General features: G+C 35.3%; 1 protein-coding gene across 4 annotated transcripts in view; it reads left to right on the top strand.

Moving 5' to 3' along the window:
• LOC118197475 (protein still life, isoform SIF type 1-like) overlaps nt 1-22745 on the top strand; it is a 325495-nt gene that overhangs the window by 150359 nt on the left and 152391 nt on the right. For all 4 annotated transcript variants that reach the window (XM_085816492.1, XM_085816494.1, XM_085816495.1 and 1 more), the window contains exon 2: nt 13482-13647. In XM_085816492.1, coding sequence (XP_085672618.1) covers nt 13541-13647 — 107 coding nt within the window. In that variant the 5' untranslated portion in view covers nt 13482-13540. The remainder of the gene's footprint in view (nt 1-13481; nt 13648-22745) is intronic.

The following is a 22745-nucleotide window of genomic DNA, read 5'->3' on the forward strand; positions in this document are numbered from 1 at the left end:
TATAAGGAATACAGGCAAAGAAGTAAAATTGTTCGCAGGCGCTTTATAAGCATTTCAGTGCAATAACCGAATAGTTATGACACAAAGGACGCATTTGGATGATTTTTTACGTGGTAGAATTATCGGCCGTCTGGAATGTGGGCGTACCCAACTGGAAGTATCAGACGAACTTGGAATTGCCCAGAGTGTCATCTCCAGGCTTTGGCAACGATTCCAAGAGGATGATAATGCGAGTCGACGTTACAGCACAGGTCGCCCCAGAGTTGCGACGGCGAATGAGGACCGGGATTTGGCAGTTACTGCCAAAAGAAACAGGCGGAGCACAGCCTCAGACCTGTCTCGTCAGCTCTCTTCAGCCACTGGTACGACAGTTTCAAAGCAGACCGTGTACAGACGCTTATGGCAGATTGGCTCTACCAAATGATACAAAAGGAACTTAACATTGGATCCACCATTATACACAAAATTATTCATGAATAATTCCATATGGAAAGAAAACTAGTTTGCTATTAGGATCCCTATAATTCAATTGAGCACCAAAAAGAGGAATCAATAAAGAGACCCTTCAATTATTTAAAGATGGCGGCCACTACATTATTTCTAAAATCATAACTGTTGATGAAACTCATTTATCTTTTTTTTGGGGGGGGGACGTCCCAACGTCCTAACATGTCAAAGTATGGATCTCTGAAGAATGGTAGGTTTTATGTCTACAATGGTGAAAAGACAACAGACCATGAAAAAAGTAGTATATGCCGTTTTCTTCAGAATTACAGGACTGGTTAAAACCATCAAGCTGGAAGGATACAAACAGTCACAGCTAACTAGTACACCACTGTCTTCCAGAAATTCTTCATAAAGTGAATCTTAGAAGATTCTTGCTCCACCATGACAATGCATCTTCTCATTCTGCAAGATTAACAACTGAGTTTCTTGAACAAAAACACATTAAATTTATAGAACATCCACCCCATTCACTCAATCTAGCTATGTGCGACTTTTGGCTATTTTTTAATCTAAAAAAGAACTTATGTGGACGTCGTTTCCATTCCAAAGATGAGATTGATGAAGCTATTTTTTCGTCGATTCTAAGAAATGAATGGCTTGAGGCATTTAATATTTGAAAAATTCGCCTACAGAAGTGCATTGATGATGGAAAAAAACTACTTTGAACACTTCTAAAGTTATGTAAGTATAACTTTAAAAACCTATATGTATCTAAAAAATTTCAGAGTGACCCTTATCTAAGATTTTCGATAGAAATTGTCATTTATAATTATACATGCACAGAGTTCTGTCAGTTTCTTCCTTATTATATAGTATATTCGACCTTCAAAATATTTTTAAGACCCGTTTAATGAATTTAAATTCAAATTATTAAATTTTATACAAGAAAATAGGCATACAGAATTTACCACATTTCTAAACCTGATGCTATATTTTTCCAATTTAATCGAAATGCTGCACAAATCTGAAACAAAATGGAAATGTTAAATTTATGGGCATAAATTATTATGTAAAAGTAAATGGGTAGTATAAGTTCCGAGTGGTTAGAAAAATAATCGAGTTTTGAATTTGTATGAAGAGAGTGAGACAATTATTGAGATTTATGATGGGAATCAGAAAAGACTAAAGTAAACTAGGCTTTTGTCTGGGCTCTTAGTTTTTGTGGTCTTTTTGTGTTTTATCTAAGCTAAGCAAACTCGCTAACTTGTTAGATAAATATTTCGTAGTTATTGTAACTTATGATTCTTTAATAAAACTGTGCTAAGTAGAGGATAGTGTATTCGAACACCTTAACTTTGTTAAATACATGATATATCAATAATAGTTTTCTTTCATTAATTTATTTTGGCAAAACTTTGATTAAATTGATGCGTATGATTATTCTAAGAGTGGACGAAATCCTGACATTTAGTGCCATTTCTTTATAAAAATAAAAAGTGTGAATAGTTTATTAGTTCCAATGGAAGAGAAACAACCAAATGTAAAATTTAAAATTAGGGAAAAAAGCAGCAATAATTCGGCGTAGATTTCGGATGAAATTAACTATCCTATACTTCTCCCCCCCCAAAAAAAAAACAAATTACTTTGAAGAATAAGCACTCGTGTCTGATTGTCTTCGAAGTCGACAATTTTATTCAAAATGTATGTAAAGGTAATTTTGCTTTATATATATATTATTTTTTATAACTTTAAATTTTGTTATGAGATTCAGACTTTTTCGATTCGATGTTGGTAAATGTTGAGATGGCATTTGAAATTTTGCAGCAGAAGGTATATAGTATTAATTATTCTTATCGTGAAAATTTATATATCTTTTACACTGGTGTGCAAAAATTAAGGACGAGACGGTTTTTTCAATATAACTTTGTACAAAAGCTTTCCAAATCAACACATTTAATACCGTAAGATCCCCAATACATAAGGACATGAGTAATGTAAGCAACACTTACTAAAAGAGAAATCAGAGGGATAAAAAGAAGCATTATTGAAAAAGTAGCATGGAGCGCAATGCGACTGAAGGCCGAAACATCCCTGTGATGCGTGTCCAGCAAGAAACATCCGGTCTTTAATAGGGGATATGATCTCCCCTGACTGCTAGACAGGTTTTACAGCGTCTGCCCATGCTGAGATTGAGGGTGTCAATGAGATGTTGAGGCATTGCTGCCCATTCGTCTTGCAGCGCCAATCGAAGCTCCGGAATCGTTACTGGTGGTAAGGTACGAGCTGCCAAGCGTCTGCCTAGAAAATCCCATACATTCTGGATGGGATTGAGATCCGGAGATCGTTCCGGCCAATCCATACGTTCAATATCCTCACTCTCTAAGAGCTGTTCGGCAGCTACTGTGCGATGACATAGTGCATTGTCGTCCATGAAAAGGAACTGCGGACCCATAGCGCCTCTAAAAAGACGCACATATGGAAGAAGAATCTCGTTACAATAACGGGTCCCGTTGACTGAACCTGCGTCGAAGATCTGAAGGTCTGTACGACTACCAAGCATGATGCCTCCCCAAGCGAGAACACCGCCACCTCCATACCTGTCCCTTTCAAAGATGTTCGAGGGATGATTGCGGCTTCCCCGCTCTCTCCAGATGAGTATTCGATGAGAATCGCTACTCAGACTGAATCTGCTCTCATCTGTAAAGAGTACTCGTCCCCATTCATTGTCTCTCCAATTCCGGTGTTCCCGGCACCACAGAGAACGCCTTGTCCGATGGGCAGGCTTAGAGGTACACACCGTACAGGGCGTCGTGCAAACAGACCACCACCGTGCAGTCTTCTGGCCACGGTAAAAAGCGATATCGGTCGTCCAGTTGCCTGTGTCGTGTGTCTAGCGATTTCTTCCGCTGTGTGCCGCCTGTTTCTTCTGGCCTGTAAGGCAATATACCGGTCATCTGCGGGTGTGGTTCCTCGTGGACGACCACTACTAAACCCCCGGATAGCTGTTCCTGTAGTTTGAAATTGTCTCCAAAGTCGTGAAACGATGCTGTGAGCAATTCCGAACTCTGCAGCCACACTTGTCACACTGCGGCCTTCCTCCAACTTCCCAATGATTGGACCTCGGGTAAAAGCATCCAGATGTCGTCTAACAGATTGATTATTCGCCATTTCTCGCTGAGGCAGCAACTCGGTGTGATTTTAACTGCTATACGGGTGCAATCTCTTTGCCAGAAATACTGATCTTACACCGACAACATGCTTTATACTACTCAGACACTCCCCCATTACGTCTACTTGCATATCTGCGCATGTGCTCCCGTGCATCACCTTACTTAATCTCCTGATTGGTCTTTCTGTCCGCTCTGCCTCATCGTTCAGCTGATATGCTAATTTTTCGACTTCGTCCTTAATTTTTGCACACCAGTGTAATCTTGCATTACTAGCAAGTAGAAACTTTATATTGTGGGAAATTTTTACACGAATTAAAAGTAAAGGAATATTTTACTTACAAAAAAACGAAATATGAGTAATTTCTATATTAATTCTAATCCTATGCGGTTCGAAGTATGTTTTAATCTGAAACAAAATCATGCATTATGAGCAATTACAATTTTGTAAAAATTCTAAATTTTGTAAAAAATCATATATTTCGTAAAACTCATAATCAATTTTTTCCGTATTTATTTCCAATATATAATAATAATAGACATTTTTTGACATATGTATCGCAGTTTCATAATCATATATAATATTTAGCAAATTTATTTTAGTGTTTTGTTAAAAAAAGTGTACAGTTAAAAAAATAAAAGTAAATTTTGATATTTTTACTTCCTTGTACGAAGTAAAAAGGAAGTATTGTAATCGCGAAAAGTTTCAGGCCGCATATTTCAACGAAAATATCCATTTTGACCGCTATCGAATACAATTTCACGATGTTTTTGCGTGATATCTGTACGTAAGGACAGAATAAAAGACTCGTTCCCTCCAAAAAAATTATAAAACTGCTTTAAAATGAATTCTGAAGAGAATTTTTCGTGGCGTCTGTACGAACGTATATACGTACCTATCTCGCATAACTCAAAAACGAGTAGCCTCAGAACGTTGAAATTTTCTATATAGGACTGCTATAACATGTACATGTGCACCTCGTATTTTGCTTGCAATGGGCAGCACCAAACGTATATAAATATATTTATATATATATCCACTCTGTTACCCGGCTCAGTGACAGTTTCTTTACTCTTATATGTTGGTAAATTGTACATTTTTTGCTTTAAAAATGATTGAATTATGTTGTTTTTATCTTCCGGTTAAGGTTTTTATGCCTTTAGTAAATCTCTATGCAATAGTTTTAGAATTATCAACAATTTTAAAGTTGTTTAAGTGCCGCTAAGCCTAATCCTTTTCTTGATGGCGGCCATTGTTTGTTTACATTTGAAACAGCAGACTAGTGGATTTCTTGCCAATCTAGAGAAACTTAGCTTCGCAACAACAAAGATAACGCCTTCATTTATTATTGCCAATTAAATCATGCTTAATCCTTCCTGGAACTTTTTCGAGGAAATAAGTGTTTAAGATTTACTTCGTGATTTTTAATATAGATATTTTGAGTTTTTATGTATTTTTGCTTTCTCGCGAAGAGAGAACTGAATTAATTAAATGACAAATACTGAATCGCCTGTGAAAAACTGTTTCTTTTTTGTTTTGTTTGCTTAATTTCTTTTATACGTCATTCTAGCTTTATTATAGTATTTGAATAGAATATGTGGCAAGGATTAGATAATTCTATTCTTTAAATGATATAAATTTTGTGCATTGTGAGTTAGAATATGAACAAAATATAATACTGTTAAGTGAATCTAGCGCCAGAGTGTCGCTATGGTAAACAAATCCTAGAGTGAATTTTAAAGAATGCATTTATTCTATTGTGGTTTATGCGCTGTCGGCGAAATAGATTTAATTCAATCCAATAAGTTTAAATGAAATGCAAGAAGAAATGCGTATAATTTAATATTCCGTACAAGGAAGTCATGTGGTGTACACATCAGATTTTTTTATTCTTTAGCATGTTATCCATTTTGTCTACGTTCACAATTACTTATAAATAGATGTATTCGAAGTTATAGGAAGCTGCACCGAAAGTCCTGAATATTTGAATGTAAGATTATTATCTGAATATAGAAAAGTGAATACTAACATATACAATTCTTAATTGATCGAAATAATCCCGGGAAGTTTACAGATATGCTGTATGCTTAAATTCAATTAATTTAAAGAAGTATATAAAATTTTGTATTTAATCATTTTCAAAATCCGATATTTCGCAAATAAAGTACTTTTTAATAGCTCCAAATTTCCATTGCATAGTTTTTTTTTCTTTGCTAAACTATATGACCTGTGTCGCAGTATTAATAAAGGAACAACAGACCTGAAGAGTGCTTTACTATTTTGCCATTACACACTTCAGAAGAAAGCATATTTATTTTGTTGATTATTTTATCAATAGCTTCCAGTTTAAAGTTCTTCATTCAGTGTAGAGTATTTTCTGAAACATGTTTGATAAAAGATATTCATCTGTGAAGTGTTTTAGGATAAGGCATCTTTTCTTCCATTCAGTGCTTCTCATTGAAAAAAGGTCTTATAGCATTCAAAATGTTCTTTGTTCCTAAAGAAAAGTGGTAGACACCTAGTAAAAATAAAATTAAATTCATGCATTCATTTTATTTTCCTAAATTTCAATCGAGGAATTTTTTTGTGCTTCTACATATAAAAATTCTAAATACGTGTTATACGTCTGATATATTACAGATGATTTTCTATATGCTGAAATAACAATTTCATAAATATTGTTACGAAATGTCCAGATGTAATGAAAGATAATGATAATCCAGAATGTAAGATAGCTTCTCCGCAAAACTGTTTTAGGGTTGCCATAAAAGAACAAATGACGGCAGGATTGCCACATTTGGCGAGAAATCGCCCATTTGGGGACAAAAGTGACGATATACCATGGACGGATGGAGAACCTTCTGGAACGAATTCTTACCGGTTTAGATCAGAATGTTTTCTTGAACACAAGCCGAAAGCTATATAAACCCTGCTGGTAGTGCGAGATAGTTAGTCTCGAGTTAGTCAGTCTGTGCGGAGTCGATCGAGTTGACAGCCGGGCAGCGAGTGCCGAGTGGGCCGTCGAGTGCATCCAAAGAATCTCCTAGTGTATCGAGGTTAGTGCATCGTGGAGAGAGTGTAATGAGCTCCGAAAGTGACTGAACCGAAGAGTCGGGAGCTGTGCTCTGTATGTACTCGAGTGCATCGCGAGTTGTAGCGTGGAGAGTCTCGGTAGTACGTGGAGTTCCGAGAACGACCAAGAAGAGTCGGGAGCTGTACTCTGGTGCTTTGCTGTGAAGCTGTTTCCACCGTTATACCCTGATAACCTGAAAGCTGTGTTGCTGACTGTTCCAGCGAGTGTGTAGTAGATCTTCGACGACTGTAAAACGTGACTTTGGAGCTGTCCTGATTAATATTGGCTAAATAAAGTGTGTTTCGATATTCCCTCAAGTGCTGTCGTCGTTATTCGCTCCAAATCTACAAACCTCGTACGAACGTGAAGGAAGAAAATAACGTAACAATATTAACATTTCGCCAAGTTAACTTTCTATGGAAAAACGAAAAACGGATTAGGTATATTTCAGATTAGAAAAGTATGTACAATTTATACAAGCCCAAATATTATTGTATTTGAAAGCGAAAAAGAAAAGAAATGTTAATTGAACGGATTTCTATTGCTGCTTAATGAGTAGGTACATAATACATTATTCTTTTAAAAGTCAGTGATTTTTGCTTGGGAAGATGTCTAACGGAACTTACATTACCTGGTAAGGAATGCAATATTTTCAATACCTTTCATAAAGTGCTCTTTTCTTTCTTCATTTGGGTCTACCTCCATTACAAAATCACACAGTTCATCCAGTTCTTCATTTCTCATTTCAGGACCATTATTTTCGACCAATTCTTTAACTTCTCTTTATTCCACATCTGACAACTCCTTTTGCCTCCTATTGCTTTTGCAGTTTGTACGACTTCCTTTCCTTCACTTACATTCGATGAAAATCCTCTAAAACTGTTGGTGCTTATAGCCAGCCCTGATGCCAACAAGCATTCATTGTTGATGAATTCATTTATTCCTACGTGCGTTTAATCATTTCTGTGCAGTGTTTTATGTTTAATTGCTTCCAAAATGCCATTAGTGTGTCATGATACCCTTTGTCTAGTGCTATACCTGACATAATAAACTTTGAATATTTTTATGATTCCTTGATCCGTTGGTTGGATGAACGAAGTGCTGCTCGTTAGAAGGAATAGAAGCTCTACATTTGGATGCAATGTTAGCGACTTCGGTACTGTATCATGGAGTATTATCGAGAAACAGGAAGACTTTAACCCCTTCGAGCCGGGTAGCGAAAACGCGCGCTTATCGCGGAGGCCGGCAGTGTCTTCCGCGAGCGTCTCTCCAGGGCCGGGGGCTTTTATTGCTACTAAGCCTAAATCCATGAAATTTCCGAAGTATCAACGCATTGTTTAATAATGCTCTATAGAGTATTTAAACGGCTTATGCTTTATAGATGTTTTTATATATATACTTTAATTACCTTATTTCTTGTTTAAATGAATATTTTACACATTTTATTTTAATTACTCACCATTTTATGACTTTTAACATTATACATCTGAAAACTAAATATATTATTTAAAATTCTCTTTCTGTATGAAAAATTTGAAAACAGGGATCTACACACAGTCCTACGTTACATTCCTTGCACTCGCAATAACTCATTTGCCGTTTTGGAGGATTTTTCCGGAAATGTGAACAAACGAAGCACCGTCGTCTCATTTTCTTATCAGTCTCTTCTGAACAAAGTTTTGGAAAATGTTCTTTCAGTTAATCTTTCAGAATCAATATCAGAATATCAAAATTTCAGAATCAATATCTGAAATTTTTTGCATCATTTCTGTTATTTCATGCTCTGTTAAACATTTTCGATGCTTCGACATTGCAACGGTAAAAACAGAAAGAATTCACGTCTAACAAGATATAATTATTTTCTAAAAACTGAACTGTAAACAGAAATACCCAACGCTTTAGCGCATATAAAACTTCTACTTACAATAAAAAACTACCACGTGCGAATAAAGTGCGATTTAAAGAGACGTCATAAATCACGCCATTCGGAAACATTTATTTCCCCGTTTGTTTATATAATCAAAAACACGTGTATGTGAGTCATGCTTCTCTCATTTCGAGTAGAAGGTCTAATGTACATGTATCTGAAACCATATGGACATACAGTGCCATCTTGTGGCAGAAATTATAGTTTGAAAAACGTTCCAGGACGCTGGCACAAATACGTGACAGTAGGTAGTAAACGGGAAAATGCTTTGTCACGCCTGCGTGTCGGCCGGTAGGTGAGTGTGTTCGTTGCTGGCACGTAGACGTGACAGCCGGCGTGAAGGGGTTTTAAAGCTCAGGTTTTGAGTTTTCATTAAAGAAGTCATACTTGACTTCTTTAATGAATGAATTTTCAAACCACTCCGCTGACGTTGTACAGCGCACCGCATATAACTGAAATTTCTGCGTTGTTCAAATTAAATGGAAACAGTTGAGATAACGCGTATTCACAATATCGTGTTCCGCAACACCGCGTTTGGCAAGGGTTTAGTGTATTCTAAAAAAAAACTTTCGGTTATGAAAATTTATTTGAAGCAATGCATGATTTAATCCCGAAATGTCTATAGAAGTCGTTCTCAACCATCTTTACTATGTGCAGCTCTTTTACCATTGTTAGGTGATCGTTACATTTCCTCTTTTTCCAAGCTTGAAAAATATGAAGAAAATTTTACATACACATTTATTTCGATTTAGATTATTTTTTAACACTTTTTACTTCCTTGTACGAAGTAAAAAGGAAGTATTGTAATCGCGAAAAGTTTCAGGCAGCATATTTCAATGAAAATATCCATTTTGACCGCTATCGAATGCAATTTAACGATGTTTTTGCGTCATATCTGTACGTAAGGACAGAATAAAATACTCGTTTCCTCCAAAAAAAATGATAAAACTCCTTTAAAATTAATTCTGAAGAGAATTTTACGTACGTACATACGTTCGTACAAACGCCGTATCTTGCGTAACTCAACGTACGTATCTTGCATAACTCGAAAACGAGTAGCCTCAGAACGTTGAAATTTTGTATATAGGATGCTATAACATGTAGATGTGCACCTCGTATTTTGGTTGCAATCGGCCGCACCAAACGTATATAAATACTATATTTATATATGTATCCACTCTGTTACCCGGCTCAGTGATCTCAATTTCTTTACTCTTATATGTTTGTAAATTGTACATTTTTTTTTCTTTAAAAATGATTGAATTATGTTGTTCTTATCTTCCGGTTAAGGTTTTTAAGCCTTTCGTAAGTCTGGAAGCAATATTTGTACAATTATCAACAATTTAAAAGCTGTTTAAGTGCGGTTAAGTTTTAAATAACATGGCGGACATATTTGTTTACATTTGAAACAGCAGAATTGTAGATTTGTTGCCAATCTAGAGAGATTAAGCTTCGCAACAACAAAAGTAACACCTTCATTTATTATTGCGAATTAAATCGTACTTAATCCTTTCTGGAATTTTTTGAGGAAATAAGTGTTTCAGATTTACTTCGTAATTTTTAATACGGATATTTTGAGTTTTTATGTATTTTTGCCTTGTCGCGAAGTGAGAACTGAATTAATTGAATTAGAAATACTAAATAGTCTGTGAAAAACTGTTTCTTTTCTGTTTTGCTTGCTTAATTTCTTTCATACATCGTTCTAGCTTTATTGTAGTATTTGAACAGAACATGTGGCAACGATAAGATAATTCTTCAAATGATATAAATTTTGTGCATTCAGAGTGTCGTTATAGTAAACAAATATAGTGAATTTTAAAGAGTGCATTTATTCTATTGTGGTTTATGCGCTGTCGACGAAGTAGATTTAATTCAATCCAATCAATTTAAATGAAATTCAAGAAAAAAATGCGTATAATTTAATATTCCGTACAAGGAAGTAATGTGGTGTCCACATCAGATTTTTTTAATATATCAAACAACAACAACGTATAGATATTATTGATCAATGCCAAAACTTGAATAAAGGTAGCTTTTTTATATTCATAAATTAAATATTTAATAGCTAAATAAAAGGTTGATCAAGTTCTCCACTCCTAAAACTATAAAATCCCCCCCTCCCCAAGGGAGTATCTCTTCAGGTTGAAAACTCCTGGTCTACAGCTCTGGTGTCTTTTTTTCCTTTTACATGCACATTTATAAGGTATTTCTCCCTCCTTTCTAGCGTGCCTTCGTGATTTAGCGGTTTTGCACGCTGGGCGCGTATTCCAGAGGTCCGTGGTTCGATTCCCGTTGAAGGCGTTGCATATTTTTCATCTTGCCTGCTTCCAAAAAAGGCCTACCATCACTACAGTGGCGGCCGAACTAAAAGGGTGTTGGATGATGATTCTCCTAACCCAAAATTTGGCGATTGGGTCTCCTATAAACCCCTGTCGCCCTTTAAAAGGGGGGAGTATATAAGGTATTTGTCCCGCTTTCCTAGCGTGCCTTCGTGGTGTAGTGGCTCTGCACGCTAGGCCGGTATTCCAGATGTCCGTGGTTCGATTCCCGGGGAAGGCGTTGCTACTTTTTTATTTTGCCTGCTTCCAAAAAATACCTAATGTCTCTACACATTTATCTCTTTAATTCTCACAGGAGTTCCTTATAAATGGATAATTTTAACCTTTATTGTATATGTATGTTTGGCGGTCAACCATTTTTAATAATGAAGACAGTAAAAAATAAAGTATTGTGCTTAACATAAAACGATTGTTTTCAAAATAATTTAGTAGGAGATGTTGTAGCTGTATTTCTAATTATTGTATAAGACGAGGGCTTAACCTTGAACTTATGTATTTCTCCTAAACGCTAATAATTACAAAAGACCTTTAAGTGAATACTACTTAATAAATTTTAGCACATTCATCTCAAAAACAAGAAATCAAAACAGAGAGGGTAAGATTCTAAATACCATGCATAGTATTTAAAAGCCTGACTTGCTGAAATCACAAGAAAAACATTTGTAACGTATTAGTCAACAACCAGGAGACTTTCAGTTTGAATCCAGAAATAGAAGTGCTCTTTATTTAGAGATTTTGTTCGTTCGTTCACCATTGCAAGTCTCTAGTTCACGCCTGATTGTTTTTACTGTGTTCAGGGAGCATTGGGCAGCAGTCATAATATCCTTATTTTAATGGCCGGCACCAATCATCATGATGCAAGTTCCAAGATTCAGGTGGGTTCCAGTCATCCATCCTTTCTGACATCTTGTATATGAATGAAGAAGCGTCCAAACTTTTAAATGACGAGTAGTGTGTGTCAATACCTCGGAAAAATATAATCAATTATAAATATGTCAAATTTATCCCGAACACCCTGTAATATGTCTGCAAAAAAGCTAGGGCAATTTTTTGTACTTTCTCTTAAAAGAGTTTTTTTTAAAAAATAAAATAACATTAGATGACAGAGATAAAACAACAGCATTCCTAACAGCTGTACTCTAATTAAGATCTTCGCGTCTGCAGTATCGTACATTATCACTCATTCAAGCGGGGATAAAAGAAAATGGAAAAGCTTAAATGAAATAATATGCTTTGAATTATTAGCTCCGTTTTCATTAATAAATTCGCAAAGACTCACGTTTGGTAGCTGATGGTATGTTTTCTTCAATGCCTCCATTGCAATTATGCAGAATTTTTTTCCTTGGCGAAATGGTAAAACCTAAAAGTAGGCTTGAATTATTGAATAAAATATGTTTTCTTCTTTTGCTATCTTATCTAAAAAAGTACAAATTAATGTGTTAATTTCCTGCTCCTTTTTATTAGTACAAAGAGGCTTTGAGGGACTATAATTTTCGCTTTTCGATTTTGTGTCAAATCGCCCTGAATGTCCGTTTCACGTTTCAAAGTGTTGCCACCGAATATTATGTCCATGTATTACATTTGAAGAAATTAAATAATGAAGAATCTGCATAAATGTATGTATGTTTCTCGCATTGTGATAAAACAACGGTACCTAGAGCCATCCAATTTTGAATGACGTAATCCTACTGCGAATATGGCCATCTGGAAGCCCAAATTTGGGATTTGTTTTATTACAGATTTCATATTTTGTAAAATTTTAAGCAATTTTTGATTACCAGACTCAAGGATTTCAAAGCGAGCAATTGCAACGTTGTACAGAAAAAACATTTTTATCACCAGCGCGTGAGACAGTGTTTTGGAAATTCTAAAGATATACTCAATTTAAAATTATTTTGCGATATTGCTGTTGAATTGAATTTTATGGTTTACGCGCGAAGAACATGATATTTAATAAATAAAGGTAACACACAAAATGCTAAAAAAACGCCCCTTTGGACGTAATTTAAAATCTGAAACCTTTCAAATTTTCCTTTCTTATTTTATTTATTTATTTATTTATTTTAGATTTTTTCATAATTTGTAATAAATACAGTAAATTTCCAGAAGTTCCTTTATTCCAAATACCATCTTCAAAAGAACGCAGAAAAATATCTCAGTCACTATAGTGTTAAGCATTTTAAAGAAGTGCATTCAAGTGTACCATGTAATTGATACTACTCAAGGTACTTCTACATAACTCCTCAAACACTTCCAGTCTAACTCAGTCTGGAGAACAGTTTTGACCTTGCCTATGACTTTGAAACAAAACATAAGTCTCGATCGAACAAACAAACAAACCAAAAACCCTCGTCTTTTTTTTATCCAGAACAGACTATCACAAGCATAATTCTGAGCTTTTGTAAGCTATGTTTAACTGAATTCAGTATTATATTTTTATTAAAGAAACTTGAAAATAAAACTTTTCTCAAGTTTATAATGCTAAAAGGATTTGTTCTAAAAATGTTCATGCTTTTTATTTTTGCAGGTCGGCGGGAGGGCTAAAAGAATGTTAGCTGGATCGTGTGAGGCTTTGTGAGTGGAGCAATGGGGAACAAGCTAAGCTGTTCCTGTGCCCCGCTTATCAGGAAAGCCTACCGGTACGAAGACTCACCTTGGCAGAATGCCAGAAGGCGAGATGGACATCTGCTCAGGTCAGTGCCTATTGGAATCTCTTGTTTGTTTCTTTTTCCTTTAACAAATGATGAAAACAAGACGGATTGAAAACTAGACAAACAATAAAGCAAGGAAAGAAACATATATTTTTACGGCTTTACTTTTTAGTAAAGGTATCGCTGTCTAGTATTTTTGTTACCGATTGACTAAACATATAATGAATTGCAAGGCGAAGTAACAAACGAAATAATCACAAAGCAAAAAAGCAACTTGAATTAAACTTCTTTGGTGATCTGTAAAGATGTGCAAGATTTAAATTATTTGAGCTACATTGCATTTTTAAATAACAGCGAATTATTCTAAAACATGAAATAGTTAAGAGAAAAATTGCCTGCAGCATAGTGCGGCTAAGATCGCTATTCTGCTGAAATATAAACATGAACAACTGTTGCCATTCACACAAACTTAATGGTAAAATAAAGCATGTTGACAGTAACAAGATTATTGTAAATCATAACATAAAATTAAACAGTGGGAAAATAAATAAAGCAAAAGGAGAAAAAGAATACAAATATAAATATACATCCAAAATTTAACTCCCATCCTTGCCATTGCATCAACAATAGATCATTCCCGATGCAATGGCAACGGTAAAAGTTTTACTACAAATCTTTTAAAATAACCACTAACAGTTTTTACTGTAACAACTCTAACATTGGCATCCTTTCCAGGATGGATTTCAACAATGCGATCTAAAGGCCAAACACCAGGAGGCATAGCAGAGAGATAAACGACCAGTAAAACTTCACAATATTTAGTCGTTTCGTATAATCTTTGTTTTGCATGAAGTGTTTTGACTTCAAATATCGCCAAGCACGGCCACAAAGATTCAGGAGAACCGAACTGATAAAATTACCTGAAATAAATTCGTTCTATAATCTTCTTCTCAGAATGAATCTGTAGAGAGTTATCTAAAACATTTTCTGTGAAGTTTAATGAACAATGCTGCCTATTTGTTTCTGCAGTGGTGGCCACATGTGAATTTTGAAGCTTTGATTTAGGTAGTTGATTACGGATGTAGAGTTATTATGTGTGTATTTCGGAATAGGAAATGTGAAAAACCAACATGCTTTCACTAAGATTCCCCCAACCTCTCGATTACTAATCTAATGTGCTTTCATTTAGACTACGATAGCACATGATAACGAGGGAAAGAACCCCGTACCTTTTCTTTCACTTAAAGAGAGACAGGGAAGGAAGGGACCCAGTTATGAAATCCTAGTTTTGACGAATATCGTCCACCACATCAGTTCAAGCACAGCTTGTAGAATTACTAGTTTTATTCTGGAGAAAAAAAAACACCAATCTCTTCGTCAGACTCCGAACCTTTTGATTGCTAATGATATGCGTCCAATTACAACATGATAACACGCCTTAAAGAGAAAAAAAATTCCTTACAAGACAAAGAAAATAAGGGGTATATGTCCAGGAAGGAGCCTATACGCTTTCGTAGATAACATTCTAAAGAAAGCTGGCTTATATTTACGTCACAAGGGGAGAAAGCCCGTTTGTGGCGTTTAAACCAAGTCCAACTACCACTGTTCAGCAGTGTTTTGAACTATGCAGCTAGTGGGCTGAACTTTTAAAAAATAAAGTTTCAGCATTCTCAGCATTCCGTTGCTTAAGGGGACAGTGGACGATGGTTTTAGCAAAAATCGAACTTCCTGCACCATATGTTTCCGCTTCCTTATTTACATTTTCATTATTTTTAGCTACTTTACACAGTTTTTTTTTTTTTTTTTTTTTTTTTTTTTTTTTTTGGGCAATTCTTCTTTCCTTGTATCCAGATGAACACCTCTTTTTGCATTGGTCTATACGATGTGTATCTTGCCCTTGACCAATAGATATTGAACATGAATTTATATCTTGCTGTTTGGATACAAACAGGAACCTGCAATATATATCTTCCTGTTTGGAACACAAACAGCAACCTGTTTGGAACACATGTTTCAATACAAAATTGGGAAATAAAAATTTCATAAATTTCATATGACAATATTCTATGGTTTTAACTCTATCGTCTACAAAAAAACCGCTTGTGTGTAAAGTTACTTTTTAAGAAGTTATTAGCATTTGAATATGCTTGTTAGGAATGAATTACTTTGCTTCCAGTTTACTTGAGCATTTTAACGATCTTCCAACTGTCCGTTGACTTGGCGGAATTTCCTTTAATATTAAGGATCTTACCTTTGCAATATTTGAAACATTCCGTTTTTTGCTTGGATATATGTTTGAAACAATTTTTCTCCTCGAACCCAAACTTTGACGCATCCATTGCCTCTTAAAAGCGCTATTTTGCATGAAAACAAAACTATCAAGTTGTGGGGTTCTAACATGTTATCTAACAGTTAAGTGTGTAGGAACCTCGTAAACACATAAGGGGGCTCATACATCTTAAACCCCTTATGAGCTTCGAATTATGTGACTATTGTAAGAATTGACATATTTTTTTTTATTTTAAAAGTAATAACCTCCAGCGTTTTACAGTTGACTATATAATATAGCTGCTTTGGACACTAGTAACCAGAAAGTTTGTGTTGCCACAAATATTTTTGTAATTTAATCAGATTTGTGACAAAATTTTTCGTCATTTTTCCACCTTGCGCGCATGATATTTTAAAAATGGCTAATGGTACATGCTTGAAATTAGATGGAATTCTTTATATGGGTACTATTTTCTATCTGAACCCAAAATATGATGAATATTTTAATATTAAAAAATTTTATGCACGAAAATATTACAGATATTTTTAATAAAATACATTTTATAAACTCAACTACAAATAAAATAAAAATTTAATATGAAATTCTAAGTATTTTTGGTTTACAACAGTTTCCAAATGTTCTAAAAGCTATATATAAACTATGGAATTAAATAATGCAACAGATAATTTTAAACTGTGCGCGCAAGTTGGAAACATGACGAAAATTTTTGTCACAAAGCGGATTAAATTATAAAATTATTTGTGGCAACACAAACTTTCTGATTACGATTTCAGAAAGCAGCTATATTATGTACTGAGTCATAAAAAGTTGGAAATAATTCCTTTTAAAATAAATAAGTTATCTCAATTCTTGCAACAGTCACATATTCGAAGATCATAAGGGGTTTAAGGTGTATGAGCCCCCTTAAGCAAATAATCGCTTTAGTTCAGAAACAGATACGTAAAACTCAAGAAGGGTTAATTACCCTTTATTTCTCAAAATAAGAATTTTATAGATGGTCCCTTTCTCAGGAAGTACAGCAAAGCCCCCACTTTGGCTTGAACTCAAAGTAATCAGAAATAAAATTTAACTAAAGCTAAACTAAAAAGATATAGCCGAAGCTACCAAGATTTCTAAGTAGTTTCCCCCTAAATATCAACTAAACTTGCGAAGCTATCAAGAGCCTGAGATACAGCCGAGCGTAGTAATGGCTTACAGAGTGTAGGCTAAAACGCGAACTGGCGCTAGTTAGAAACTCTGGCTCTCGAACGAAGTCAGTGGAACTTCGATTTAAATACCGCTCTTACTCATTTACATTAACCGCGATTCTAAAAACACATTTGGTACAGGAAAGTAGCTGTAACTAAAGATAACTGTTAAAACTTAGGATAAACTTTACAAAGTAGCAGACGATAATTTATACTTTCAAAAATATAGATCCAGTTAAAAAATGTATTTCTAAGATACTGATTGCCTTTAACATTAAGGAAAGGTCGTCGGAAAATATGCGAAATAACTCAAAATAAACGTTACAGCCTCTGTAAATGTTTATTTTGACTATCCATTTTATCTATTTTGTCGTGTATTATAAACTAAAACCCCCGATTTCTAGAATTCTTCTGAGTCTTATCCAGTGAAACCTCGTTTCACGAATTTAATTCATTCATGAAAACTATTTTTCGACCGAAATGTTCATAAACCGAAACAATTTTCCTCATAGGGATTAATGTAAAATGGTTTAATTCATTCCTAAACCATAGGCGCTGGATTATGTAAGCTTTATAACTGTACTTTGTGGACAAATTCATAACCCAGAATAATAAAAATGACTGACTATAAAGCAGAAAAGAAAAAATACTAAACAGATAGATCAACAGAAAATTTAATTTAATTTTACTGTTCCTGTACTAATGAGAGAGAACGGCATAAGTGAAAATGACAAAACAGGGCAATATTGTTAATTGGATGTGGAATTCCCTTCCATAAACACATCAGCTTAGTGTCTTTGGGAGGGAATCTTGTTTTTCCTTTCTTTGTCTTAAAGCACATTCGACTTTGTTTAAGACTCACTGAGGTTCTGTTTCGCTCACAATTCGTCCAGTGTGATTTGCTGTAATCACTTTTTAAAATGTTTTTAAGTCAGACGTGACTTTTTTTTTTTTTTTTTTTTTTTTTTTTTTAATGCTTATGGGCTAGCTTGCTACTGTTTTATCAAGGTGATATCTTTAAATGAAAATTTGTCTCTTACCCATTTTTTCCAAATTTTGCTCGTCAGAAGCGTAAGATAATTCTTGTTTCTTCCGTTTCTGAATACATTTCGGTAAAAGTTTACAATTATGCGCCCCTTGTTTTGTTGGCGATTCTTTTTTGATCGGCGCCACGAAGGCACAATTTCAGGATGGCCGCTGCACAAAACCAAAAAAATCTGATGTGTACACCACATGACTTGTACGGAATATAAAATTATACGCATTTGTTTCTTGCATTTTTTTAAACTTATTGGATTTAATCAAATCTACTTCGCCGACAGCGCATAAACCACAATAGAATAAAAGCATTCTTTAAAATTCACTCTACTTGTTTAACATAGCGACACTCTGGAACTAGGTTCACTTAACAGTATTATATGTCATTCATATTATAACTCAGAATGCACAAAATTTATATCATTTAAAGAATAGAATTATCTAATCGTTGCCACATGTTCTTTTCAAATACTATAATAAAGCTAGAACGATGTAAAAAAGAAATTAAGCAAACAAAACAAAAAAGAAACAATTTTTCACAGACGATTGACTATTTCTCATTCAATTAATTCAGTTTTCACTTCGCGACAAGACGAAAATACACAAAGGCTCAAAATATCTGTATTAAAAATTAAGTAAATCTTAAACACTTATTTCCTCGAAAAAATTCCAGAAAGGATTAAGCATGATTTAATTCGCAATAATAAAATGAAGGCGTTATTTTTGTTGTTGCGAAGCTTAGTCTCTCTAGATTGGCAACAAATCTACAATTCTGCTATTTCAAATGTAAACAAATATGTCCGCCATGTTATTTAAAACTTAACCGCACTTAAACAGCTTTAAAATTGTTGATAATTGTACAAATATTGCATCCAGAATTACGAAAGGCATAAAAACCTTAACCGAAAGATAAGAAAAACATAATTCAATCATTTTAAAGGAAAAAATGTACAATTTACAAACATATAAGAGTAAAGAAACTGAGATCACTGATGCGGGTAACAGAGTGGATATATAAATAAATATATTTGTATAGGTTTGGTGTGCTTGATTGCAACCAAAATACGAGGTGCACATCTACATGTTATAGCAGTCCTATATACAATATTTCAACGTTCTGAGGCTACTCGTTTTTGAGTTATGCGAGATACGTACGTACGCACGCACGTACATACGTTCGTACAGACGCCACAAAAAATTCTCTTCAGAATAAATTTTAAAGCAGTTTTATAATTTTTTTGAAGGAAACGAGTCTTTTATTCCGTCCTTACGTACAGATATCACGCAAAAACATCGTTAAATTGCATTCGATAGCGGTCAAAATGGATATTTTCGTTGAAATATGCTGCCTGAAACTTTTCGCGATTACAATACTTCCTTTTTACTTCGTGCAAGGAAGTAAAAAGAAGTCAAAGAATTTCAAGAATTCGGTGTCCATGTACACATACATGTATTTTCACTTAAAGAAATCAGAGAATTGCACAAACTAGGTAGTGCGTACTTCCTTAACGTTTTCCATGCACAAATCGATCGATTTTCGCTTGAAAAAATCAGAAAGCTAAAACAAAGTTAAAACTATCATGCTAACCGGAAATGGGGTTTCATCACCAAATCCGAATAAAATTTGTCGCTAATCAAAGGGGCACCCAATTCTACACCAGAGCCTACATTTCTTTCACGATTGCCTTTTTTTGCTGCTTCTGAACTGGTATAGTTCTTTGAAGTCAAGCTTATTTTTATTATCCTTTATAATGTAGCCGCCCAGATCATATAGTGGTTAGGGAAGCCGACTACGATACCGAAGGGCCCGGGTTCGGATCCCTGAGAAGGCATGGGTGTAACTGTCCGTCCTTTCATAGGAGGTAACAGTGGCCGCCTATTAGGAAACCTCGATAATAAAATGGTCCCCATTTCCGGCCTTAGGAATGGCCAATGGCGAAAGCGGACATAATAGTGCCCGTCGTTCGGAAAGAAGAAAAGAAAGATACTTTAAGAAATACGATTTTAACTTCACCACACCTTTCTTGCTAATTTTCTAATCCCAAGAATTTGCCTACAGACCCAATATCATAGGGAACGCCTGCATCTGGGTATAATTTCCTCCAGGCAAAACTCATGGTCTTGTATGTCCCATTTGCTCTCAAGCTTCGTAATGAAAGTTAAGCAATTCAAAATATTAAAATGATATTTCCAGAAGTCCCTGAGTAATAATTATGCAGTATGGATTACCTAGACACTTGGAAATGTAAGAGTGTTAGCTTGAATGGTTGTAACGACAGACAGCGTTCGTTATCCGAGTCGGTTGTTTAATCCCAGACGATCCCATAATATTTTAAGATCTGTCGAATTGTTCTTAAAGTCTGACGTTCGTGATCAGAGATTCCATTGTATTTCAGAATGGTATTATACCTGTCTTGCATCCTGTTGGATATCAGTTACATCAGAAAATCTCCGTCTACTCTACGCAATATTTAATTTTGAAAGCAATCGAAAACCACAGGTGCTAAGTCAGAGAAATAATTAGGATGACTTAACTGATAAATGGAATTGTTGGCCGCAAAATCCCCTGCCGTGACTGTTAGCGAGAAAGGTAATGCTCATAACATTTCTCTACTGCCCAATTTTTCAGGTACAAAAGTCTCTTTCTATATTAATCTGCAGTTCTCCAATTTCATACTTTATTTATTGATTCATATCGCATTTCACAATCTGTTAATATTTGCCGTTTTCGGCCATTCATTGTAAAATCATTTGTTCTGTTTTCTCGACATTTTTAAAATTTAGTAGGACATTAAATACACTCATCCTTTTCATACCACCTTCATCATATGTCACTTTCAGTAGTTCTAACATTTTATTAGAGCCTTTTCAATCTTATCACAAAATCTGATCCTAATATGCTGCTATAAATCACGAGCTTCGCTTTTTACGCCAAAATGCTCAAGTGAATATCTATTACTTTCCCAATAATTACCTATTACTCGCTTCTTTCAGCTTTAAATTAGCGCAAGTGTTAGTTAAAGTATGCTCAAACACTAATAAAATAATTTCGATGCAATTACATTGGGGCTAACACTACGCAGGAATTTGCCCTACCTACTATCGTTGATGATTACGATTCACTCATATAATTCAACTAGGAAGCCCGGCGGTCATACGAAATGACCGCTTTTCTAGATATTATAAATTTTAATTAAAATGATTTGTGCAAAAGTATTTTTCTGGAAGCAGGCAAGATGAAAAATTAACAACGCCTTCGCCGGGAATCGAACCACGGACCTCTGGAATACCGGCCCAGCGTGCAGAACCACTACACCACGAAGGCACGCTAGGAAAGCGGGAGGAATACCTTATAAGACAATAATGTTGTTAAGTTTTCTTGCCACACCTGTTGCTTTGCCTATGGCTGTCGTGACGTGAGGATTCCAGGTTGCTAGTGGTGTTGGTGTATGGTGTATTTAATTATGGCAAAGCACACTAGGGCTATCTGCCTAAAGGGAGGGATGCCTTTCGTGGAGGACTTTCTAAGGGAAACTGGCTCGTATACACGTTACACATGGGGAAAACCACGAAAACGCCCATGCAGCCAGCCCGTTCGCGGGATACGAACCTCAGACCGAACTACCAGTGTTTAGCGTCTTTACCGCTCGGCCGCTGGTGGGCTAAGCGTGGAGTTGAATTTGACGCCAAGATATGTTGCCTGAGTGACCTTCGGCACATTTTTATTAAATAATGTCATGTCGACATTCACATTTTTCTTGCGGTGACGACCTATGAGGAAGAGTTTGGATTTAGTAGCGTTAATACGAGTTCTCCACTTTCAGCACCAATGTTCGATTTCATTCATCCATCCGGCTCTGGATGCGAGTTTTTTAATGACTGGGGTTGAGTGAAGAAGACAGAATAGCAGTATCGTCAGCGTAGCAGGCGGTGATGCAATTAGTATTGTTATCAAACATCGGAAATTCTATGGCATAAATTAAGTAAAATAAAAGGCCCTGGATTAAATCCTTGAGGAACGCCCGCAGCAATATTTCTTGAGGTGGAATAATGTTGACCCTGTCTGATTGTGAACGTTCTGTGACTGATAAAGTAATGGATCATCAATACTAATTCTAGGGTGACATAGAGAGTGGTGAGTTTAAAAATAAGTCCATTATGCCAGACGCGGTCAAAAGCTTTGGCCACGTCCAGCATAAGGAACGCAGTGGTTTGATGCGATGCTTGTGTATTGCAGAACTGAGAAACTCGACAATCCTTACTAGTTGCATAGTGGTAGAGAGGCCCCTGCTGAAACCGAATTGCTGATTAATATATATATATATATATATAATCGTGTATAAATATATATATATATATTCCCAGTCTGTTACCAGGCTCTGTGAGCTTGTTATTTTATTCTTATATGTTAATAAATTGTGCATTTTTTGCTTTTAAAGTGATTGAATTATGTGGTTTTTATGTTCTAGTTAAGGTTTTTATGTATTTTGTTAATATGCGTTCAGTATTTCTAGAACTATCAACAATTTAAAAGTTTAAGTGGCGAGTTCAACGAACGGCCATTTTCTTACATTTGAAACTCAGTAGAATTGTGAAATAAGTCAATTTCTGCCCCAAATTATCTT

This window comes from Stegodyphus dumicola, chromosome 5 (assembly GCF_044657685.1).
Source record: "Stegodyphus dumicola isolate Sdum_Otavi_A_Nest chromosome 5, ASM4465768v1".
Lineage (NCBI taxonomy): Eukaryota > Metazoa > Arthropoda > Arachnida > Araneae > Eresidae > Stegodyphus > Stegodyphus dumicola.